This window comes from Phoca vitulina, unplaced genomic scaffold, assembly GCF_004348235.1.
Source record: "Phoca vitulina isolate PV1807 unplaced genomic scaffold, GSC_HSeal_1.0 scaffold42, whole genome shotgun sequence".
In the NCBI taxonomy this organism is placed as follows: domain Eukaryota; kingdom Metazoa; phylum Chordata; class Mammalia; order Carnivora; family Phocidae; genus Phoca; species Phoca vitulina.
In genome coordinates, this window is record NW_022589745.1 from 8,481,788 (window position 1) to 8,507,038 (window position 25,251).

Consider the following 25,251-nt stretch of genomic DNA (forward strand, 5'->3'; position numbering starts at 1 on the left):
GATGGATGCATGGATGGATGGATGCATGGATGGATGGATGCTGGGTGTGAACACACTTTGCAAACTCTGAAGTGCTGGGCGAACACACGAGATGATGGTTATGAGGCGTTTTCAGCACATGTGTCTTGAAACAGGCCCCACCTCGGAGAAGAGGAGCCCGGTGAAGAGGGAGAGGTCCTGCTCCCACGATTCGGTGTCTTCGTCCCTCTCCTCTAAAGCATCCAGTAAGTCTCCAGGTGGGAAAGAGTGCACATCTGGATGTTTCTTTTGAGATTTCAGAGAATGAAAAAAGATCTTTATTTTCACCTAGAACTGGAAAGATAAGGGAATCTTTGAAGAACTGGAGCTTCTTAGAGATTGTGTCTCTGGATTGGGGTCTGGGACGTGAGGAGTTTGGGCAGGACGTCAGAGTTCCTGGGAGAAGATCATGGACTCTGTCTCCCTCCGTGGCCTGTGCTGGGCAGTGTCCCCTTGCTGCTCTCCCGGCAGCTGTTGGTTTAGGGAATCAGCGTGCCCTGGGGGAGGAGAGGGGCTGGGGTCAGGTGTTCTTGTCGAGTCTAAAGGCAGAGAGAAGTGGACACAGATTCCCTGGGGGAAAAGCAACAAAAGGCAACAGGTGGTCCCTGAGCCCGGGACCCAGACCACAGGGAAATGTGGGTAAAATGCCCAGTCTCTGCCTAAGGGATGCTTGGTGTCTGGGAGCAGTCAGGACTGGCCCACGTGAAACAGCATTGCGGTCTTCCTGTGCAGCCATTACCGAGAACCGACTTGGTATCTGAGTCAGGGCAGAAAGAGAGATGAGCTACAGACCCGCTGTCAGGGTGTTCATGGTTCCTCATCAGCCGTGTGATAGCACGACAAGGGCTGCGTTGCTGTTTACACACACACACACACACATGACGTGGGACAGTTGCATTGCTGTTTGCACACACACACACACACACACACACACACACATGACGTGGGACAGTTCCGTGGATGGAGAGGTAATTTTGCCTCAGGTGGGGGCAGGTTTAAGGGTAGGGTGCGGTCCCTGCAGGGGAGCGGGCTGGGTCGCCACAGCCCCGCGGCCCCTTAGAGGAGGGCCTTTGGGTCTCAGAGGAGAAGATACTCAGGATGGAGGAGGCTCGGGCTGTGGAGGGGCATGTGGTGCTTGGGCACAGGGCGTGGTGGTCCCTGGCTGTGGAGGTCAGAGAACACCGGGGGATTTGGTTTCCTGTCTTCTGTCCCCTCCTCACGCAGCCCACAGGTGACAGTGAGCCAGGCTGAGGGGGGTCTCCCTCACAGTTGTGCCCAGAGGGAGTCAGAACGAGGACTCCTTCACATCCTTCTGCGGCAGAAGGGAGACCTAGTCCTCGGCTCGGGGTAGTCCGAAAAGCCAAATGCTGTAGCCTCTGGTGTCGTCTGCCCCAAACAATATAGGGAGCTGGCGAATGGGTGAGTGAATGAATCTGTGCTATTCAGAATAGAGAGGAATCGTGCTTTGTTCGTCCCCAGTCCTGGTGGGACAGCTTTCTAGAAGGTTCTGGGGACACACTGGTCTGTGCAGCATCTTCAGGAATAGAATGTCCAGGCTATGAGCCAGGCTCTCTCCTTCTGGAGTTCTTCATTTAGGTGAGGTGACTTTCTTAGCCAAGACTCCTCGGAAGAAGGTCCTGAGGTCTTAGGGGTCTCTGATGAGATGCTTCTCATGGCCTCGGCTGCCATACATTTCAGAGATGAGGGAATGGAGGCCCAGGGAGGTGAGACTTGGCCGCAGCCACCGAGTCAGGGTGGAGACCTGGGTGAGGGTGGGTCTCATCTTTATAGACTGATAGTTTCCCTGGATTCAACTGGGGACAGACCAACTGAGGTTTGGGGGTGGACGGAGAGAAACGTCCGTGTGGGTGTCCATCCTCAGGGTCCTACTGGGCTGGCCCTCACAACCTAGGGAAGCGGATGAAGACACTGGGGTTCCCTTGGTCTACTTTTGGAATCTTGTGCCTCTTTGATGTCCTTCAGGCCCATCTGTCCCCCTTGTCCCAGGCCAGTGCCCGGGTCCCTCACAGCCTCCCCATATGTGCTCTTCGGGCTAGTCCATTGACACTGAGCCAGTCACTTCAAGTGCCTTGCCCAAGCGCGAGGTATCTCAGCAGGAGCCTCCAGCCGAGGGGGACTAGCCAGTGCTGCATTTCCTCCTTCCGTGAGCCGTCTGGAAGGGCGCTAGATGCAGGCCGTGGAGCCGAGTGGTAGGGCCCTTGGGGGGAGCTCAGATCCAGAGGGGAGGTTGCCTGAGCGGCGTGGTGCGTGGGGTGCAGGCTGAGCCAAGTGCTGCAGGGTGGCCAGAAGGCCTTTCTGAGGCAGGCCTCCCTGGGTCTGTCTTCTGTCCACACCGTCTCCTGGGAAAGGACAGAGTTAAGACAACGATGCAGTGTCCCGTCTGCCCTGCTTTCTGCGGGCCCGAGGTCTGCAGGGCTGCCGTGAGCTGCCACGCGAGCCCTGGTGCGTATGGCTGGGATGATATGAGAGAGCAGGGTGCTGCCCGGTATGTGGCCACACTCCCCGAGGCCTCAACGTGGTGCACGTCGGGGAGGGGCGGAAGGAAGTCCTGGCTCGGCTGGCTGCTCTGCGTTTCCTCCCCCGATCCTTCGAAAAGCTAGGTAATTCCAGCGTTTGGTTAAAGCCTCCTGAGTCCTGAGTCCCGCGCGGCTCCCTGGCAGTTTGCACGAGAAGCTGCCATTGTGCTGGTGCAGAGGCTAGATGTGAGCTCCCCGGGGGGACAGCGGGGAGCAGCGTCCCGGGAACACCTGCACAGGGCGTGCGCAGAGCTTGAGCCGGGTGCTGTGGAACAGATTGGGTCGGGGCTTGCAACGGAGAGGCTTTGAGGCCGTGTGCAGGGTGCTGGGGTGAGTGTGGGGTGAAGTCTCGCCCCGTGACACCGGCTCTCTCTCTTCAGCAAGTCGTGGCTCTGTCCTAAGACAAAAGTTTCTGTGTACCCAGAGGGGGGATTTCGTTTTCGTTCGTCGAAGTTCCCAGTGATTGTCAAGTACGGGTACTTTGTGTCACAGGAACAGGAGTGGTGGGCGGTTTGGTGAGGGTCCTTCCTGGGGCGTGACTGACAGGTGCATCCCTCCCTAGGCTCGGCGCTGTGCGGCGAGTCCTTGGCTCAGCCCGGGCCACCGTCGCAGGGGGAGCGGGCCAGGTCGCCACAGCCCTGCGGCCCCTCGGAGGAGGGCAGGGCCCCCGGGGAAAGACAGAGGCCCCAAGCAAGCCGGGGGCCACCGTCGGTCATCAGCAGGCACAGCCCTGGGCTGGCCCCCCAGCCGGACTCCGGCCTGAGAGCCAGCCAGAGGAGCGTCCAGGTGTCGGTCACCCCGTCGTCCTCCCAGCTCTCCTCCTCGGGCTCCTCCTCCTCGTCTGTGACCCCCGCGGCCGGCACGCTCGTCCTGCAGGCCTCCCAGTGCTCCATGACCAAGGCCTGCCGGCAGCCCCCCATCGTCTTCCTGCCCAAGCTGGTGTACGACATGGTCACGGCCACCGACAGCAGCGGCCTGCCCAAGGCCGCCTCACTCCTGCCCTCCCACTCAGTCATGTGGGCCAGCTCCTTCCGCCCCCTGCTCAGCAAGACGATGACGTCCACGGAGCAGTCCCTCTACTACCGGCAGTGGACGGTGCCCCGGCCCAGCCACATGGACTATGGCAACCGCGCCGAGGGCCGCGTGGACGGCTTCCACCCACGCAGGCTCCTGCTCAGCGGGCCCCCCCAGGTGGGTGCTGCCCGGCCGGGGCCTGGGCTGCGTGGGGGTTCTCGTGTTCACGCCCACAGGGGCCGGTTTGGGGCTGACAGCATCCCCTTAGTCACATCTTGCCATTCTGACGGCTGACCCCACAGTGGGCGGGGGCTTGGGGGTCGGGACCTGCCTGCCACCCACGGCTGGCTCATGTCCAGCCTCGGACCTCAGGTGCTTGCCTCGCGGGATGTGGGGGCGGAGAGCTTCTCTGTGGGTGCTTCTTCAGACCCTGACTCTGCTCTTCCCACATTAGTTCATTTGGTCCCCACGGCCAGTCTGTGCCAATTAGAACCCCCCCTCCCACCCCCACCCGGGGTTCTGCACCGGAAGGTTTTGGTGAAACGTATTGGGGAGGCAGGAGGCCTGTCCCTATCCCAACCTCTCACCTCACTGTATTTTCCTAACAACAAAAGACCGTTGCAGTTGTCAAAATGGGAGACATCTGCCAAGTGCTGGGAGCGTGTGAAGATGACCGTGTCAGGTCTTGGAAGGGGCTTTGTCAGAACAGTGCAGAGGTGGGAGGTGGGCTCGAATTCTGCCTCAGACAACACCTGGCACCCTGGGCAGGATCCAGCCTTCTCCGTGCCTCAGTGTCCTCTCCGAGAATGAGGAAAAGAGTAGCACCTGAGTCAGAGATGTGAGCAGTAAACGAGAGAGTAACCACAGGGTGCCTGGAGTACAGCCTGACCATAGAGAGCAGGTAACTGTGGGGTCAGTTACTGCTGTTTTCACCCCCATCAATACCGTCCTGTCCCGTTTCATGATGGCTGCCTTCGGACTCAGCCTGTTAATTTCCTTACAGTCTGCTCCAAGAAATGCAAACCCGCAAAAACATGTACAAGAATTCTCATTTTAGGATTGTTTACAATAGTCAAAAACCAAACTGGAAACAACTGAAGTTCCATTGGTCAAGGTCGGTTGAATAAATTTGGGTATAACTGTATTACACAGTTCAGCCATAGAAGGTTGGAGGTAGATATCTAGATACTGACACTGAAATTGCTCTAAGGTTTTAAATTGAAAAATTTGAAATTGAAATTGAAAAAAATCGAGTTACAGAATAATATATACACAGTGTAATATCAATTAGGAAAATAAGTATTGGTGTGTACGTATATGTCTCTGTGTGCGGAAATACCAAAAAAAAATTCCCTGGCGGAATTGCCACTGAAGAGGGCGTGGGCTTTGTAAACGTTCTTCTTCACCATCACTCTGTATTTCTTGAATGTTTAAATGAATGAGCATATATTAACTTTTTATAAATTTGAAAAAGGGGATCCAGGTTTCTCCATACTGTCATGTTATTGAATGTTATCTTAAAAAATTTCACCCATTTGATAGGTGAAAAATAGTCTATTATAGTTTTATTAAGGTTGAATATATATACTTATGGGTCACTGCTACGACTTTCACAGTGATTTTTCTGGTGTGTTTCTCTTATTTACTTTTCCTTTAGGCATTTGACCTTTTCCTGTTGCTTTGCAGGAGCCCTTTAGAGATTATAGATGTTAATCCTTTGTCTATTATTACATGTATGGCAAGTATTTTCTCTGAAGGTTCACCCGGTCGTATTTCATATTTTCTTTTCTAAAGTTAGTTATTTCTGTTCATCCACATTTGTTGAGTACAGAGTATGAGCCAGGCATTGAGCTGAGAACTTAGAAAGCACATTCCCAGAGTAACAGGGTGGGAGGTTAGCCCACAGGTGCCCGTTTAACCACCTGTGACCAAAGTGAACTAAGACTCAATAGTGTCCTAGCCTGGTGTGTGGCTGAGGGAGTGAGGGACTCTATGATACAAGAAGAAAAAGCAGGAAGAGAAGAAAAATCATTTTCTTTTCCTGGCCTTAGGAGGAGAGAAATGAGATGCCAGACTTTTAAGTCTTGCACAACAGATTTTGTTCTCTTATTAGAGACCTATCGATTAATGCAAGAATAGCAATCTAATTATGCAAGATTCTCTTTTTTTTTTTGAGAGAAAGAGTGCAAGTGCATGGGGGGGAGGGGCAGCAGGAGAGGGAGAGAGCAAATCTCAGGCAGGCTCCATGCCCTGCAGAGAGCCAGATGCGGGGCTTGATCTCACAACCCTGAGATCCTGACCTGAACCGAAATCAAGAGTTGGACTCTTCACCGACTGAGCCACCCAGGCGCCCCCATACGAGATTCTTCTAAGACATTATTACGCTTTTTATTGTCAGTTCATCTTTTGAAGCAACCTTTCTTCAGTTTGCTATTAAAGTCCTATTTCTAACAGCTTAGAAAATGTGGCCAATGAAAAGTAGAGATGCATTGCCATGATTTATAAGCAGGCAGGTCTGCTGCTCACGGGAGTCCTTCTGTGGCCTGCCATCCTTCTTTAGGTCACATTTCCCCTCAAATGGCTTTGCATCCCCCTGGCTCTTGCTTTAATGAGGTGGGGTCTTGGAAAGAGATAGGTGACACAGAGCCTGTCTGGTGCTCCAGCTGGTGCCTGCACGTAGACAGGCCCTACTGAGCGTTGGCTCCAACTCCAATGTCTTCACAGATTGGGAAGACAGGTGCCTACCTGCAGTTCCTCAGTATTTTGTCCAGAATGCTCATCCGGCTGACGGAAGTGGATGTTTATGATGAAGAGGAGATCAACATCAGTGAGTTATGCGTTGGTGACCCGTGGGCTTAGAATCCTCTTTAATCAGTTTCTCGGGTGACTTGATGTCTTCTCCCATCTAGATGGAATTTTCAGATCAGTGATCCCACTCATCCCGGGGGCCTTGAGGGGTGCTTTTTTCTCTCCCTTGTTTGCCATTGTTTTGCTCAATATCAGAATAGCTCTGGGAGGCCTTCGTGGAGATAAAATTGCTACGCTGAAAATAACCGCTGTTTACTGCGTATCTTCCAAGTGTCCGGCACTGTGCTGGATACTTTACATAAATTGTCGCATTTAACTTTCTGCACATCCCAGTGAGAATAATTGCTTATTTCCTGATACGTAACATGCTCAGGCGCCCAGCTGGGAGATGGCAGAGCTGGAGCTGAACCGGATTTGATGGCTGCTTCTAGAAAGCAGGGTTATCCATCAGGGGAATTTCCCACTCAGGCAGCTGAGCGCATAGGTCCACATCTTAGGGCAAAATGGAAGTATATGATATGTGGCGAAAAGCCATTTCTCCTTATTCAGGGAACAGAATTTGCCCTGATTAAGGTAAGACTCCCTTTGAACAGGGGTTTGATGCTCCCCTACCTCCTTGTGTGGCCTCCAGTGGCTCATCCACGTGGTCTGGTAAATGAATCTGTTGCTTTGGGAATTAAAATTTGCGTGAGGAGGCCTGTCTGTGTTGCAAAGAAAGGGAATGAGTAGATTGCACTGGCATCTAAATAGCACTTCTCTTTATTTTTATTGTATACATTTGAAGTGTACAACTTGATGATTTGATACGTGTATAACATTGTGAAATCACCACGACGATCAAGCTAATTGACATGTTCATAGTTACCATGTTCACTGCAGTGTTATTCACTGTAGGCAAGATACACAAACAACCATGTGTTGTCCGTTGATGGATAAATGTCCATCAGCAGATGGATGGATAAAGAAAAGCGTGGTATATACACCCAATGGAATATCATTCAGCCTTAAAAGAGATGAAAGTCCTGCCATTTGCAAAGACATTTCTTTAGATGTTCTTGACTGTGTTTGAGTTTTGACTTGGAGAAAATTTGGAACCAAGGAGGCTCATCCATCCCTTAGTCTTTCCTTTGAAGGAAAGAGGAGGGAGGCTCTTCATCCAAGCTCTGAGCTTTCACACCTCCCCCCTCACAGTTTGGAACTGAATTTCAGATGAAAATCAGACCTGTTGAGTCTCTGTGTCCTCACTTTCTTGGATATCCCAATGACAAAGACAGGATTTGAGCCCAGTTTGTTCAACTTCAAAGCCCATTTTCTCAGAAACTCTCCTATTGCCTTGGTTTTCTCTTTGGGAAAGCATGGATAATTGCTGTTTTAAGGGGTGTTGTGAAGATTAAGATACATATGAAGCACTGAGCACTTATTACACACGCAATAAACATGCCTCTCCCTCTTCTTTGTTTGTTTCTTCTCTTATGGACACGCACTCTGCCCATGTGTACATACCATGGCTATAAAAATCAATACATTATGTAATTTTAGTTGGACCGTCTAGATTTTTTTACTTTTTTAGCCAACCAGCACTGAATGAGCATCATAGATTATACCAGTTATGAGGTAAGATGTAAGATAGAATTTGGGCCATGAGTAGTGTTAGCATTCAGAAGGGAGAAACCAGTGGGCTTGAACACTTAGGCTTTCTAGAGGAGCATGAGGAGTTGGTCATATGGCTGTGTAGCATTTAGATGTAAGACAAGAACGAGAACTATGTTAGGTTCCATTGGCAGTGGGAACCAGTATGCTGCATATGGGGTGGGGCTTGCTGGGGGGATGTGCAGAGCAAGCAGTAGGTATATTGGGAGGAGCTGAAGTCAACATGGGAGCCAGAAATGCAAACCCATCCCACAGGAAACAGCACAGGCCATGGATAAGAGGTAGACCCAAAGGCACCTCTTGCTTCCTTGGAACAATCCTGAGAATGCGGTATGTTCCAGGAGCCTTCCAGATACAGTAGCATCCCCTGGTAACCCACAGACTCAGCAGCAGCTCTCCCGCAAGCATCACCCATGTACACATTTAAAAATCAATCATTCTCACTTCCTAGTTTGTCACCTGTGTTTCTACCAATCTTACAGATCTCAGAGAGGAATCAGATTGGCATTACCTCCAACTCAGTGACCCCTGGCCAGACCTGGAGCTGTTCAAGAAGTTGCCTTTTGACTACGTTATTCATGACCCGAAGTATGAAGATGCCAGTCTGATTTGCTCCCACCTTCAGAGCATAAAGAGCGAAGGTCAGCCCCATAAACCTCCACCTTCTTCCAGAGTACGTAGGAAGAGCCTCTTAAAGGGCTGCGCTGAACTGTGTTGGCGATGAGCTCAGTTGTCTGGTGGTGGGAAATAACCAGTGGTGCCTGGCAGAGAACTGAGGTCACTGCCTCAGTGGACAAGGACGGGCTCTTCCCGAGAAGGCAGGCTGGCGGCTCGGCACATGCGGACAGTGATGAGCACGCTCCTGGGGGTGTGTCATGGTCAGAATATCCTCAAGGTTCTGGTTAATAGGGGATATGAGACATGGATGTTAATGTATGAATTGGGGTTGTCCTAATGAAGCACACATATTTCCCTCTCTAGCCTCAGTGTCTTGTTTTCCCCCTCCTCCTTCAGGGACCACTGACTTTCAGGGTATTAGCACCCCGCAGGGCTTCAGGGTCACCGTCAGCAAACACTGGATATGAGTGGGCTAGTATGATTTTAAGTGCAGGCTAGGAAAGTTGGGTGAGTGGAAAGGGAAGGAGGATACTCACCAGTCTCCGTGTCACACCAAGAATTCTATCTTCTCTCTATCTGAAGCACTTTCACTGACCAATCCTTCACATAGACCAGTCTCTAATCCAGGTTTAGGGTTAAAATCTTAATCTGGCTAAGTCATTTTGGCAAACCAGAGCGATTCATCTGCAAAATGGTATCTGCATCCGAGGTCGGCAATCCATTTGCGTCGTCCTGGAGCGCATCCTTGACTCTGTGTCTAAGACATTTGTAGGTCCGTCAGGAAGACCCCGTGTGAACAGTCTGTTGGCTTCTCCCGCCGAGTCTCGGCTGTTTCGGACCGGGTGCCGTCACGGGAAGTCCTATTACAGCACCTCTGTTCCTTGCGATCGGAAGAGCAGCGCGGAGGGCAGGCTTGTTCCGCTTGCAGCCGCCCTGTGACGCTGCGTTTCCTGCAGACAGGGGCACGTCCCGGAAGCCCGAGGAGCTCTACGTGCGGCGTCAGACGGCGCGGATGAGGCTGTCCAAGTACGCGGCGTACAACACATACCACCACTGCGAGCAGTGCCACCAGTACATGGGCTTTCACCCCCGCTACCAGGTAGGCCGCGGGGCACGGGGCCGAGTCTCCAGGAGCCCTGGAGCGGGCAGCTCTCCCGCACGCTCCATTTTGGCCGACACCCTTGGTTCTCTCTTCTCCTGATGTTTTCAGTTTTCATTCCAGAGCAGGATGTGGAAAGTTCTGGAAGCCTTTGCTTCCCGGTCTACGTGTATCTCCAGTTCCCTTCAGTGATCTCCAGAGTTATTGCTGACAGCACAGAAACCGTGATTCTCCTGGGATTACACGTTTACTGGTGGCAGAGTTAACTGACTGTGCATGTCTTCATTTTCTTGACGTTCTAGCAGTTTCTGAAGTGAGTTCAGTGCAGCAGACTGAGTGCTGATGTACCAGTCAGAGCGATGAATAAACTCTGTCCCCATAGTCAAGACTCACAGTCTGGGGATGGAGAGATGCACGGGCACAAAACCTCAGAACAATGAGGGGCTGGCAGGAAAGGCAGTACTGGTGAAGCGTAGAAATTATGTAGAGAAGGCGAGCAGTGTGCACTTACTGAGCACCTACTGCATGCCAGGCAACGTGCTAGGCACTTTTGATATGTCAGTACTTCCTCTAACCTTTTTACGTGCTAGAAAATGATACTTTAGACACTGGGGTAAATGGATAAGGCTACTGACCCCGGGCTCTGGCTGGTCACCTGGAGGTGTCCGTGTTTAAGCTACACCTTCACCCATTCAACACCCACCAGAGAGGAAACTCTCCTGTCTGGTTTCTTACTTAATTCTCACTAAAACCCTGCAAGGCAATAACATTATCCCCATTTTATAAATGAAGATACCGTCTTGGGCGGGGAGCAGAGGAGAGGGTTTTGAAGAATCAATAAGGATTTGCCAAGGGACCGAGGCAGATAAGAGAGGGAACCCGTGTCACCAGTAGAGGGGAGACATGGGGTCTCTGGGGGAATTAGAAGTGATTTTAGTCGGGCATCGCTGGACCCTAAAGTGCAAGGGGTGGGTGGTCCCAGGAGAGGACACTGGGAAGGTGGGCCAAGAGAGTACACCACAAAAGACATCAGGTTCAGTCAGAGAAGGACAAATACATATGATCTCACTCCTATGTGGAATTTAAGAAACAAAACAGATGAAAGTAGTGGCGGAAGGGAAGGAAAAATAAAATGAAATAAAAACAGAGAGGGAGGCAAACCATAAGAGACTCTTAACTCTAGGAAACAAACTGAGGGTTGCTGGAGGGGAGGTGGGTGGAGGGATGGGGTAATGGGGGATGGGCATTAAGGAGGGCACATGATGGTATTGTACACAATGGGCAAATCACTAAATTCTACCCCCAAAACTAATAATACATTCTATATGTTAACTAAATTGAATTTAAATAAAACATTTTAAGAAAAGGCATCAGGTGCTGTGGGGAAGGCGGAATGGGGACATTTTCAGGGAGAACTCCAAGGAGTGGTCTAATGTGGGCAAAGCTGCATTTTGCAAGTTCACAGAGGGCCTGTGAGGCCGGTCATGAAGAAGCAGATAGCAGGCAGGATTTTACAGTTAGTGTTTCATTTCGGACCTAAGTGAGGGAAAGGGGAGGAAGGAGCAGCTGGGGCAGCTGGAGGTGGTGGGAGCCAGTCAGACACCTACGAAGCCCCCAGGGGTGTGCAGGATAGCTCAGGCCCTTGGCTGCTTCCAGAAGGCTCTGCGGCAGCCTGAGCACGGGCTTGCCAGCTCTGTCCCTTTTGCAGGGGGGAACAGCAGATAGTGGCTTTAATTTTCCCAAGTCTGCCCGGCCTGGAGCTCAGCTCTCACTGAAGTAGCATCAAGACCGATTTTTTTTAAACTATTCAGTTGTACTGGAGACAAAATTAGAAAATGCATATGAGCAGTTTTTTAAAGAATTAAAAATAGTAATTCTGTTTGTTCCAGATAAGCTGTCCTAACATTTCCTCCTTGGAGATGAAATTTTTCTTTCAAAGCAGAGAAAATATAAGTGAAAACGTTCTCTTAATTTTGAAATTTAAAGAACCGGAGGAGACTCATGGGTTTTAGTCACGGTCACTTCGGTCGGTGTCCGGAGTGAATTAACAGAACCGAGCTCTGGAGACCCTGGGCTCCGGCTGGACTGCGCCCCTGTGTCTAGGGGCGCTCAGGTCTGGGGGCCACGGTCGCAGGGGGCTCAGAACCAGGCCACGTGAGGAGTGCTGAAGGGCACACGCCTGCTGCCTGCTGGCCTTTCCAGCCTCAGTTCCCCCTGCTGTCTTTCCCCCTCTCTCAAGCCTCCCTGATCTTTTTAATGAAGCTTCCTCAGTTACGTCCCCCTTTGCTCCCTCCCCAAGTCAAAATCTATTTCTGTCTCCTCTCTGCTCCCAAAGGGCTCTGTGGTTCTAGTGGAGCCACAGTAGGAGTTTATAGTTGGGGTGTCGTGTGTGGTCTGCCTTCTCCAGGCCTTGGGGATTCTCAGGAGTGCAGCGCACATGCTAGTTGCCAGTCTGGGGAGGGACTGTCCACTGGAGGCGGAGGGGGGTCAGGGAAGGAGGCTTGCGCAGAGCCATGTGGCACGGGGGGGGGGGGGTGTCACACCAGGGGGCAGTGCAGGCAGACAAGGGATGAGGGGATGGGAGGGTAGGCCTGGGGATAGGAGTGAACCCAAGATCTCTGAGTGTCAGTTTCCACATCCATACAGTGGGAATGGGGACGGTACCTGCTTCATAGGATTGTTCGTTACGGCACCATAGGGATGGAAGGGGGCCCAGACAGAGTGAGGGTGACAGGAGTGTACAAGTGTATGCACTCACTGACACGGTTTTATTAATATGTTGCTATGCATAATGCCTGTGATGGAAAAATACATTTATTAGAATTAAAAAATGAGATCTATGGTGTGAAAGCTTTTGTTGGTAACCTAGCATGCCTCTGGGTCAAATCCAGAGTCCAGAAGGGCTTGGCATCTAAAGGGGCATCACTGGGTGAAGCACGATCAGAATTAAAGATGGGAAGGTCTCCGTCTGAGTGGGTGTGGGCTCCACTGTGTCTGCCCAGTAACGAGACCTGGGTGTCCACACTTTGTACCGGAGTCAACCTGTGGTGGGTTTCTCGTGCTGTGTGGGGCGGTGGCAATGAGCTTTGTGTTGTCATGCCCACGATGGGCCTGGGTTCTTCTGGGAAGTAACACCGGACTCTGATGACAAGCTCTGTCCTTTCCCCTCACACCTCAGCTCTATGAGTCCACCCTGCACGCCTTTGCCTTCTCTTACTCCATGCTAGGAGAGGAAGTCCAGCTCCACTTCATCATCCCCAAGTCCAAGGAGCACCACTTTGTCTTCAGCCAACCCGGAGGCCAGCTGGAGAGCATGCGGCTGCCCCTTGTCACAGACAAGGTACTGGCTCTGAGTCCGGGGGTGACATCACAGTGGCCGCGAGTGACCGTTGAGCAGGAGACCGGAGCTGCCTGATGAGTCAGGGGCAGGTGGGGCAGGTGGGGCAGGTGGGGATGGATACGGTGATTGGACTTGGAGGAGGCTGGGGAGCGCTTGGGCTTTAGGGTCACTCCGACTCCAGTTTGAACCTCGCTCTCCCATTTTTGAGTTGTGTTATTGAACCTGTCCCTGAATACTGCTGAGCCTCAGTTCCCTTGTCTGTGAACTTGGGCAGTAGTAATTCTTGCAGGAGCTTCCGGTGAGCATGATTTGGAATGACCGACGTAGGGCACTGCACAGTGCCTGGAGGATGACAGGTGCTCCGTAGATGTTCATCCCTTCCCCACCTTGTCTTTACTGCTGTTACAGAACGTCTGAAAGAGGCCGAGGTAGTAGAATAGTGTAGTGGCCCCTGCAGGCCTGTTACCTAGCCGACACTACCTAGCCTAGTGTCTCACAGCCAGCCTCGATCCGTCTGTCCTTCTCTTCTGCCTTCCTCTGTTATTTGGAAGCGAATCCCAGATGGTGCATCACGTCATCCATAAAAGATAAACTTTCTCCCTTTTGAAGAGGGTGTTCTTCATAACTCATTGTGTCTGTGACCGGCGTCCTTAGGGACGCTCCTCCTAGGGATGCCTGCTTTGGTAGATCAGCCTGACACTCTCAGGGTCAGCTTGCTGCCCTCCCACCAGCCCCAGCCACTGTCAGCCTTGTGTGGAACGCTGCTTTTCCTTCTCTGGGTGAGAGGGCCCGTATGATGGGGTTTGAATTGCCTTTCAGACCCAGCAGGCTTCTACCGAGCATTGAAAACATTTGTAAACAACCAATGGGGCCTTTATTATAGGGTGTCTCCGACTCCGTGGGCTGGGGTGGGCTGTTGCCCTGGTGGAGGATTTCTCTGTTAGCCCCCTCACTTTTCCAGCCAGTGCCCACCAGAACTTCTGGGCACCAGCTACATCACAGCCTTGTAGTGGGTGCTCTGAGGAACTCAGAAGGAGTAGAAGACCTAGCTCGGCCAGACTGGAAGAAAACCTAGTTATTTATATAAAAGATTCACAACCCGAGTGTATAAGGAGCTAGACTGTATGGATAAGGGATTGAGGGATTTAAATCATCCAGAATAACATATACTCAGCACACAGTCGATGCTAATTTGGCAGGGTAATGCATTTGGGTAATTGATAGATGCTAGTTAGTTTGGGTTGCATAAGAAAACCATTCCCAAACGAGTACTTACTTAGCTTCTGATTCTCTGGGCTAGCAGCTTGGGCTTGGTCCCGCCGTGTGGTGACCCTGGCTTGGATGCGCTCACTCACGTCTGTGCTTAGCTGCCAGGTCAGCTCGGGGATGGCCGGGGAGGGTGGTTACCGTGGGGTGCCCGTCCCGTCTCTGCTCCCTGTGGTCTCTCCTCCTCCGGCCGCCAGCCCCAGCTCATCCGTGAGAGGGTTCTAAGAGAGGGCGGAATGTGTCAGTCCTCTGGAGGCCAGGCTTGGAACTGGCATACCATCATTTTCACTGTTTTTTTGGTAAAAGCAAGTCCCAAGGCTAAGCTGGATTCTAGGCTCCATCATTTGATGGAAGAGGCTGCAGAGTCACTTTTCAAAGGGAGGGGAGTGATTGTGACCATGTTTACAAACACTTCCCCTCGTTATTCCTGTTTTCCAGAGTCACGAATGTATAAAAAGTCCGACATTCACTCCAACCACTGGCCGTCACGAACATGGACTCTTTAATCTGTACCACGCTATGGATGGTGCCAGCCATTTGCATGTGCTGGTTGTCAAGGAGTATGAAATGGCTATTTACAAGAAATACTGGCCCAACCACATCATGCTGGTGCTCCCCAGTATCTTCAACAGTGCTGGAGTTGGTAGGCATTGTTTAACTTGCCCTACTCGGTAAAATTTCTGTGAATGGAGGCTCGGGAGAATATTCTAGAGATGAACATGCTTAACATTTTTCATCAAGCTTTTTGATTTTTAACACTGCTTTGATCTGCTGGAATATTCTTTCTTCTTTGATGTTGGGTTATTGGCTTAATTCACATTCTCTGTGATCAGCAAGGAGAAGCAGACAGGTGTGTGTGCAGGTTGGTGACGGAGATGAGAACCATCGGGAGCTGGCTGGTCTCAGGGTGGGCCTTGATGAGCCGCTCTAATTCTCACCGGGGCTCTGGTCCTGTGTGGGTGTCCCCGGAGGACAGACCGGAGAGTGGGAGTGGTTTTGCCCATTTCAGGTGCCGCCCATTTCCTGATCAAGGAGCTGTCTTACCACAACCTGGAGCTGGAGCGGAACCGGCAGGAGGAGCTCGGGATCAAGCCACAGGACATCTGGCCTTTCATCGTGATCTCCGACGACTCCTGCGTGATGTGGAACGTGGTGGACGTCGACTGTGGCGGGGAGAGAAGCAGGTGAGACGCCTCCCCCGACCCTGTTCCTTTTCAGCGGGGGAGTCTCAGCCACCATCTGAGGACCACGGGGGGGACACCTCATCTTAGAAGGCATGGTGTGTGGTGGACAGGGCCCTGCATGGGGCAGGCTCCTGTTCCAAGCCCAGCTTTATTTTGAGTTTTTAATTGTGTTGATGTATCATCAATACAGAAAATCACACAACATATAGTCACTATATGTACCTACGGGGTTGTCTGGGTGGCTCAGTCCATTAAGCATCTGACTCTTGATTTCGGCTCAGGTCACAATCTCAGGGTCGTGAGATCGAGCCCCATGACGGGCTCCCCGTTCAGTGGGGAGTCTGCTTCTCTCCCTCTCCCTCTGCTCCTCCCCTCCCCTCCTTCTCTTCAGGCACACGAGCACTCTCTCTCTCAAATAAATAAATCAATCTTAAAAAAAATAAAGTATATGGGGCGCCTGGGTGGCTCAGTTGGTTAAGCAACTGCCTTCGGCTCAGGTCATGATTCTGGAGTCCCGGGATCGAGTCCCACATCGGGCTCCCTGCTCAGCAGGGGGTCTGCTTCTCCCTCTGACCCTTCTCCTCTCATGCTCTCTGTCTCCCATTCTCTCTCTCAGATAAATAAATAAAATCTTTAAAAAAAAAAAAAAAAATAAAGTATCCACAAAAAATGAAAGTATGATACATATCCAGAAATTTTCACACACTGAACACCCATTTAACTAATTCCTGTTTGAAGAAATGGAACATCACGAGTGCCCTAGAAATTCCCTCCTATAGCCTCCCAGACCCTGCCCCCTACCCCAGCCTAACTCCTAAGGCCCAGGTGTATTTTCATTTGCTGTGTGACATTAGGGTAACAACTGAACTCTTTTTGGGTTCTAGTTTCCTCATCTTTTGAAGGGCACTAAGACCTGTGCTGGAGGTTTGTCGTGAGGGTAACTTAGACTCTGAATGGCGTGCCTGGAGGTGGGCAGGAGGGCAGCACGGGTGGAAAGGGCTCGGTAGATAGACTCCCAACATCATTGGTAAAATAGTTCCTTTTGTGATTTTGCCACATGAATGTTTCAGTTTAGTGTTGCCTGATTATTTTTGGCTTTTTTTTAAAATGTTTTTAAAGATTTTATTTATTTATTTGAGAGAGAAAGAGAAAAAGGAACAGGGGAAGGAGCAGAGGGAGAGGGAGAAGCAAACTCCCCCCTGAGCAGGGAGCCCGATGAGGGGTTTGATCCCAGGACTCCAGGATCATGACCTGAGCCGAAGGCAGACATTTAACCGACTGAGTCATCCAGGTGCCCTTTGTTGTTGTTTTTTTTTAAGAGACATTAGGTTCGTTTACTTCTTTTATGTCACTGATATCCTAATGAAACAATGACCACTGATCACTGTTTTTCTAGAAAAAGGTGTTTTCTGAATGATAGAGCTACATGTGGCTTATGGGAGTAGCAATTCCGCTTTGCTTCCAATATTCTCCCAGACAGTCTTCCAAAGGCAAGAGCTTGGCCAAGGGCTGAGACGGGGAGAGAACTGGCTTTCATTCTGCCTTCCTGAATTCCATTCTGAAGCAGCAGTTAACGTCCTGGGGTTTGGGGCTGGCCAGGGCCCTGGGGAGTTTATTGAAGCCCCTTGGTGGGGGAAAAGCAAGCTGGGGTCCAGAAGAGTTGAGCCGCGTGCCTGGGCCCAACTCCTCGCCCTGGAGCCCCTGCCGTCAGCCCCCTCCCTGGTCATCAGGTGTCCCTGTTGTCTTCACAGACTACAGACACTGGCAGTCCAGTTGGGGTGGGCGTTGGTGCACTACTTTCTTCCTTCCCATCCCCTCCCTGGAACGCATGGTGGAAAGCTTGGCGCTCTCCCCACCGCTTGACCTTCATGTCTGCAAACCGGAAATGCAAAGCGTTTTAGCACAGGATGGGAAGAAGGGCTTCGGAGACAGCATTGTTTGAATCCAAGTCCTGTTGAGTCACACCGGGCAAGTTACTCAGAGCCTCTTTTTCCTCATTGGTAAAACGGGGGTGATATGTCCATGGCATGAGATTGCCGTGAGGATAAATGATAGTAGATGTGACGTGCCCGGGCTGGCGCCTGACACTCGGGGGTGGTCGTGACAGATTCCAGCCGACCAGCCCTACCTACCGGCACATAAGCTCCCGTTGGAAAGCAGCCCCCAGGCCAGAGCCAGAGGGCCTTGCTGCTCTTGGCGCCTCAACCCAGGGACGTCAATCTTCCTCTTTCGAGCAGGGAATTTTCCTGGTCAGAAAGAAACGTGTCTTTGAAGCACATCATGCAGCATATCGAGGCGTCCCCCAACATCACCCACTACGCCCTGATTGGCATGCGGAAGTGGTCCAGCAAGACGGGGAGCGGTGAGGTGCATGAGCCCTTCTCCCGCTGCCACGTGCACGACTTCATCATCCTGAACGTGGACCTGACCCAGAATGTGCAGTACAACCAGAATCGGTGAGTCCTGCCCGGCTGCGGCCGTCAGCACAGCCCGCGGGCCCAGGGCCCTCCAGCCCATAGCACTGGTCTGGCCCTGCTTTCAGCCCTCAGGTTTAAAAAAAATTTGGCATCGTATAATTTTGTGGAGGGGAGATTTGCATAAGATCCTGCAGTTTCCTTCCTCAGTCCACGTAGTGACAACATATGTGCTACATTGTTTTTCTTGCTTTTTTGTCTCCTTCTTGGAACACATTGCTTTAAAACTGAAAAGTAACTTCCGTGTGATACCCTCTCCAGGTCTAGTCACAGAAGCGCTCACATCTGAAGAATAACCCACTTGCTAACACTTACCAGGCGTCTCCGTAGGCCAGGCGGTGGGCACACAGCCAAGATGGCCCTTGTAGGAGCGTCGATCTGGAAGCCAGGCCGCCCTGCTGGGAATCGGGGTTCTGCCACTTACCAGCTTTGCATTTTAGGCACAGGCCTTCCATCTCTGAGCTTTGTTTTCCTTGGCTGTAAAAAGTGGCTCCTGTTTTTATTCCGGGCAGTTTGTTGTTTTCTCTTTAAGCAGTAGATGAAAACCAGTGTTTGTGGAGTCCCTCGCGCAGGGCCTGTGGCATCGGGTCAGCCCCTGGGCGTGCTTCTGTCCCGTTAGCCTTGGGTATGCTGCCTGCCTTGGGGCAGACAAGCTACAGCTGGGCCTGCTCTCCTTGTTTGTTTTGCCTTATTCACATGCCTCTGCATGGTAGGAAGGAGCCTACCCCACCACTGGACGCCCCCCCTCCACAGGGGCACACCCTCCACGTGGCTGGTGGGGTGTGTGGGGGGTGGACGGCTGCATCCAGTCCTATCCGCTCCCTCCTTTGCTTCTGAGCAGGTTCATGTGTGACGATGTGGACTTCAACCTGCGCGTGCACAGCGCCGGCCTCCTGCTCTGCCGATTCAACCGCTTTAGTGTGATGAAGAAGCAGATTGCAGTGGGTGGGCAGAGGTCCTTCCACATCACGTCCAAGGTGAGTGCGCCCACCGAGTCTGCTGCCAGGGCTGCCGTGGTGTGCGAACAGGCTGGGAGCTGGGGGGAGGCCGGTCCGTGGCGTGGGCTTGATCGCTGGCTGGTGTGAGTAAAGGGTTTTAATTGGGAGCCTCGGGAAGGGAAACGTGCTGTCGGGTTTCTCTTGAACTCAGGTTCTCATCAGCACCTGGTACACATCCTGCCTACACTCCCGCCGCCGACCTAGCTGTCCTGTCACTGTGCTCTGTGCTCACTGGTCTGGCTTCCCTGCTGGAAAGAGCTCCTGGGGGCGCGGGGCGCCATGCTCATCTCCAGGCCTCCGGACAGGGCCTGGCCAAATAACTGAGCGCACCAACAGGCTGGCTCAGTAGCTGTGCTGTGCACGAGCCAGCCTCCTGGTGGGGAGAAACGTGGTCTGATTATGGCCGTGCTAGCTGCAGAATTGGAGGTGCAAAGTCGCAGCAAACCCTCAGAGGTCTGTGTCTTCCAGGAAGCCATATGGGGCTGGCATGTCTCTCCGATCCCTGGGCCAGAGCCCCATTCTCTGCTTTTTCCTTCCATCTCACTTGAATGTTGCCCTGATGCTGGACCTCAGCCAGTCCCAATGCCACCTGCCTCCTCCCAGCCTCTGTCCTTCCTTGTCTCCACTAAATCCTCATGTGGTGGCTTACTTATCCTGAGCTGGGCCAGGTCTGAATTCGGATACCAGTCCCCAACCCCTACCCATCTGCCCCTTCCGATCAGCAGGGAGTGAAGCCTTCTTTGAAAGGGAAAGTCCATGCTCATTTCTCTTAAAAAGTAGCAAGACATTCAAATAAAAGGTCTGTACCTCCAGAAGAACTTGCGAATCATTAAGTCCTACCCACCCCCACCACTAAGATTTCTTACTGAAATTGTGTTAGATTTATAAGTTTAATTTTTAAAATTCTGATCTTTGTCACATTAAGTCTATCAAAGAGCCTGATGTGTTTTTGAAGATTTTATTTATTTGAGAGAGATCAACAGAAAGAGAGATCACGAACAGTGGGGAGGGGCAGAGGGAAAATCAGACTCCCCGCTGAGCAAGGAGCCTAATGAGGGGCTTGATCCCAGGACCCTGAGATCATGACCTGAGCTGAAGGCAGACGCTTAACTGACTGAGCCACCCAGGCACCTGGAGCCTGTTATGCTTTTAAAACTAATTTTTCTTTATATTCCTCAGTATCATTTTTTAGCTTATATATTTTATCTTCATTCCTATTTTGAACATCATCTTTTCCATTGGGTTTAGTTGCATGTTGATATATATAGGAGAGCTGGGAACATTTGGTAATCATTCATCTGAATGAAATAACTTATTTTCATTTACTCATTAAGTATTTACTGAACACACCGTCCCTTCAATCAGGAGTGTAGAGCCTTGCAGCTGAGGCAGATGTTAAGTAGGTAGCGAGGTGTCCTTGTGATAAGCACTGCTGGGGTGATGTTTGTCACAGGGAGACCTCCCCGTGCGAAGGGTGGGGGTGGGAGTCTGTGTGAGTGTCCCTGAGAAAGTGACATTAAAGCAGAGACCTGGGGTGGTGGTGGTGAGAAACGGCTTCATATCCAGGTTCAGGGAAGAATCTGGGCGAAGGAGCTGAGCGGCTGGGGCAAGGAGGTGAGTGTGGAAGAAACATAACGGGCAGGGAGAGTGGCAGAGATGGGCTGAAGAGAGTAGGCAGGGCCTTAACAGCCATGGGAACATTCTGGACTTTCTGTAGGAGTAATGAGAAACCACTGATGGGTGTCCAGCGGAGGATTTGATGAGTTTGATTTATGTCGACAGTCCGTCTGGCTGCAGCCTGGAAAGCGTGTTGGCTCTGGAGTAGGAGCTGGTGGGAGAGGATTGGCAGGGGTCAGCAGGACGTGCAGCGGGGGTAGGTGGGAGGCGGATACGATCTGGGGGCCAGGAGGAGGCCGAACCTGCCCAGAAGTTTGCATCCTTCGATTTGGGGGAGAGTTCCCAAGCTCCGTGGGTTCTCTTGATTTTTCTAGACCAGACGGCCAGTTTTCTGCATGAAGTGATCACTGTGGCAATTCTTCCTGATCACATTCATTAGTTTCACTTGGGGAAAAGCCCAATTTTTCTTAATAGAGAATTTTATGGTTGAAGGTTGGGTTCTCCCCTGCCAGCCCTACCCTGCGACTGAGCCTTCCGGGCCAGGGCCACTGCCCCCGCCCCCAGAAGCCTGGCTGACCCCACGCCTCCCCGCGCAGGTGTCCGACAGCCCCGTGCCCGTCGTGCCGGCCCAGTACATCTGCGCCCCGGACAGCAAGCACACGTTCCTCGCGGCCCCCGCGCAGCTGCTGCTGGAGAAGTTTCTGCAGCACCGCAGCCACCGCTTCTTCCCGCTGTCCCTGAAGAACCGCAGCCACCCTGTGCTCTCGGTCGACTGCTACCTTAACCTGGGACCTCAGGTGACTTTCAGACCCCCCCCCCCCCCCCCCCCCCGGCTGAGCCCACGAGTCCGCCATGTTCCTAAAACAGATGCGCCGCCGTCCAGGACTCGGACTTGTAACTGCTACTCAGCTCCTTTGCCTCTGGTGTTTACCTCCCTTTATAGCTGAGAGAGTTTAAATGCTTTGCCCCCGATATCATAAATTAGGAATGAAAGCCGACTCTGATGCCAAAACGCTTCTGATGCTCGGATGAATTAGTGAGTAGATAATCGGGAGAAATTTCCTGGAACTGATTTTTAGGATTTAGATTTGAAAATGACACTAAATATCGTCTCTGCACCTGCCCCCCTCCCCCCCTACCCACCAGCAGCCTTGAGCTTGACCAAGCAGTTAGTCTTTGTTGGATGCAAAGCCCTAGCGTCATGTGGTTGAGAATTTCAGGGAAAACAATGGTTTCTCTTGGATTTCTTCTTTTTCAGATTTCTGTGTGCTATGTGAGCTCCAGGCCCCACTCTCGAAACATCAGCTGCTCTGACTTCATGTTTAGTGGACTCCTGCTGTACCTCTGTGATTCTTTTGTGGGAGCTAGCTTTTTGAAAAAGTTTCATTTTCTGAAAGGTAACTGCTCATACCTTTTACTCTGGACCTTGATTTGAATGCCTTTCATTACCCAGTGCATCTGAGGAGGTGACTTCTGGTCCTCATCCTTATTTGCCTGTGGGTAAACGGAGGCTCAGAGAGGAAATATGACTGCCCCAATTATCCAGGAAAGTACAAGAAGGCTGGGATGCAATCCCAGGGTGACTCTCATTCCCTTGTACCTGCCTGGGTAGAGACAAGACACATCCCCTTTCTTTTAGGCAAAGAGATAGTTTCACCTTCTGTGTTCCTCTTCAGCCCAGATTCTTAGCATCAGCACCCAGTTCCCTCAGTTCCTTCCTCCTGGTACCCAAGTTCTTCCTCCTCGTCTCGGGGGTGTTGCCTACTCTTTGCCTTTTACTCTGACCTCCCTCCTTCTGTAGCTGTTGTCATGCTAGAGGTGTTGAGAGTGACAGACATTGATTCTATAGGACATAAAAAAATGGTTTCCAGCCAGCTGGGATCCCTCACCGATCTGCACTTAACCCTGGGCGTCTTCACTCTGACTTTCTCGAGCAGGTGTTTCCTGAGCACCAATGCTCTAAAAGGCTTGGGAAGTAAGAGGTTTCTAACACAGTCTTTGCCTTCGGGAAACATTTTATGTAACAGGAGGACAGGATGTGTGGGTAGGAGGGAGACAGACCAACAGAATGAACGGATGAACAAGCCAGAGTGATGGATCGATGATTCGAGAAGTGGAGAGAAGGGAGAATTCCCAAGGCTGGGCGGGGAGCGGGGGTTGCTGCGTCGGGCCTGGATGCAGGCAGCTTGCATGGGATGAGAAGGTGGGGTCCCGCTGGGAGGCGGGCTAGCACAGGGCAGTTCACACAGGGCTGGAGCTGGGACCACTTGGTTTGCGATCAGACCCATGTGTCTGCTTCTGGTTCTCTCCCCTTCCTTCCCCCTACTTCTTTCTGGACCTTTCTTCTGGCCTCCCCAACTAACAATCGCACTGTGTGTCCTGTTAAGATTATGAAGCGTTCCAAAAGTCACAGGCCACCTGGTGGTCTGGTCCTTTCCTCCCAAGCAGCATCATATTTCCTTATTGCAAGTAGAGCGCAGGCGGTCGCTTGCATTTGGATAAACTCACCTGTTTTCTTCAACGCCTCTGCCATTGCTCGTGCATGCAGGTGCCACCCTGTGCGTCATCTGTCAGGACCGGAACTCCCTGCGGCAGACGGTGGTCCGCCTCGAGCTGGAAGACGAGTGGCAGTTCCGGCTGAGGGACGAATTCCAGACCGCCAACGCCAAGGAAGACCGGCCGCTCTTCTTTCTGACGGGGCGGCACATCTGAGGGCGACAGCAGCAGGTTCTCTGCAAGAGTGGAGCCTTCAGAACCTCATGCGCTTGAGGCTACAGGAAATCTGAGATCCCTGGGTGCTTGAACTGGAACGGCCCCGGGACTGGTGTGCTGCCCCCTCGTGCTGTGTGCTGGGAACCCTGGGCCGGGATGTGCACGGAGTCTTAGCGAGAGCAACGAGGAGGAGTTGGTGGTGAGCAGGAGCGCAAACCCATGCCTGCCGGTTACCGGGCCAGACCACGTGGCCCTGGGCTCTGTTGAAGCCTGTTTCATGAAGAACAAACTGTTGCCTGCTGTCATGTCATCCATGTGCTTCCATGGACAAACCTGACTTTTCTCTTAGTGCTAAAGGATCGCTCTTGGATTTTCTCACAGAGGAGCCAGTATTTTGGGTGAAGGATAGGATTTTGGCTATGTGGGTTTCCTTATCACCTACTACAAAGCAATATTCCAGAAGAACATTTTAAGTACAAAGGTTGGAGATAGGAAGAAACTAAGGTCATTTCCTAAGAATTATGTAATTGCCTACAAGTTTGCTCTTCTAGAAGCTAGCCCAAAGGCATCAACTCTAATAAAGTAAGGCAAATGGTTTTACATCAGAGCACATATGATTCTATTAAAATAAAATAGTATAGGGTCAATACCCTACCTCTTAGAAAGGGCAAAAGTGAAAAGAAACTTTCTTTAAAACAAAAAGGGTTTCAGAAAGGAAATTAGGGTTGCTGAGGTTGACCTGAAGAGACAGACTTTGCCTTACAAAGGAAAGAGGACCAAATTGCTTGCTTTGAAACAACAAACACAACCAAAGTGACATAGAAAATAGTTGGTAAGAGCTAAACTTTTGACTGTAATTTACTGAAGCTCAGTTTTTCGTTCCTTAAATAGCTTGTTTTCTCTTATGAGTTCTTGGCCTCAATCAGAGTGGAAGGGGGCAGAGCAGAGAAGACAGCAGGAATGTTCCATGATGCTCACCGGTCCATTTGTCTGCCAGAATGTGTATCAAGCCAGCGTGTTAGAGTCTCCAACCACAGGCCACGCGTTGGACCATGTGCTTTTACAGTTAGGATCCTGCTTAGTCCTTCCAACAGCCCGCGTGGGTGCAATTATTCTCCACTTGGAAGACGAGAGGGTTCAGATGCAGAGAGCATATACCTCTCTAAGATCACAGTGCAGGAGAGGAGCGGAAGGATGGACGAGTAGACTCCTGCATCCTGGACCAGAGTCTGTCTTGCCCTGCACCACAGTGCTTTTGGAGTGTCCCTAACTGAAGAAAGAATTTAAAGATATTTAGAAATGAACCATCAGAAGGCATTCCGACACATCCATCTCAGACATTTATAAGCACTCTAATGGATAACTGTCCAAGAAGAAATTATTTTAAAAGATGATGCCAAAGAGTTAATCTTTTTTTTTCCCCTAAGGAAAAAAAAAAGCCCACGAGTATAAAAGATTAGTTCAATGTTTATAAAACGATCACTTTGTATATGCCATTATTCCTATCTTGGAATAAAAACTTACCTTCTTTAGTTATATTTGTCTTTTGTGAATAGCAGCTTCTGTGCTACTCTTCCCATTTTATTAATTTAAACTTGAAAAAAAAACCCAAAATATTCTTGTTTGTTCCAGCCTTATAAATAAAAGATAGAGTGCACTTACGGTTTCTTTGGTAAGTATTAATTGCATTATTTTGAGAGGAAATAGTGTGGCCAGTGATCTCCAGGGGCTCCCTGTTAAAATCTCAGAAAAGACAGTTTTAGAAAGGAAATGATAAATCCATAAAAATAAACATATATTCACATGTGGAGGAATCTCTGAAAGAGAAAAGCAGACAAAATTAGGTGTACAGAAGAGCAGAAATGAAGGAAAGCACAGCTCAGACCATGCAGAGAAACCTGCATGGGAAGATGGGG

The 25,251-nt window shown here is 51.0% G+C and overlaps 1 protein-coding gene across 1 annotated transcript in view; it reads left to right on the forward strand.

Annotated features, from left to right (window-relative positions):
- Window positions 1-24,985, forward strand: part of GREB1 (growth regulating estrogen receptor binding 1) — a 71,291-nt gene extending 46,306 nt beyond the window's left edge. The window contains exons 20-32 of the mRNA XM_032430159.1: window positions 135-224; window positions 3,118-3,746; window positions 6,294-6,396; window positions 8,510-8,668; window positions 9,602-9,744; window positions 12,923-13,084; window positions 14,789-14,993; window positions 15,360-15,534; window positions 17,772-17,990; window positions 18,850-18,985; window positions 21,220-21,420; window positions 21,882-22,020; window positions 23,172-24,985. Of these exons, the coding sequence (XP_032286050.1) occupies window positions 135-224; window positions 3,118-3,746; window positions 6,294-6,396; window positions 8,510-8,668; window positions 9,602-9,744; window positions 12,923-13,084; window positions 14,789-14,993; window positions 15,360-15,534; window positions 17,772-17,990; window positions 18,850-18,985; window positions 21,220-21,420; window positions 21,882-22,020; window positions 23,172-23,335 (2,525 nt within the window). The 3' untranslated portion in view covers window positions 23,336-24,985. The remainder of the gene's footprint in view (window positions 1-134; window positions 225-3,117; window positions 3,747-6,293; window positions 6,397-8,509; window positions 8,669-9,601; window positions 9,745-12,922; window positions 13,085-14,788; window positions 14,994-15,359; window positions 15,535-17,771; window positions 17,991-18,849; window positions 18,986-21,219; window positions 21,421-21,881; window positions 22,021-23,171) is intronic.
- The last annotated feature ends 266 nt before the right edge of the window (window positions 24,986-25,251 follow it).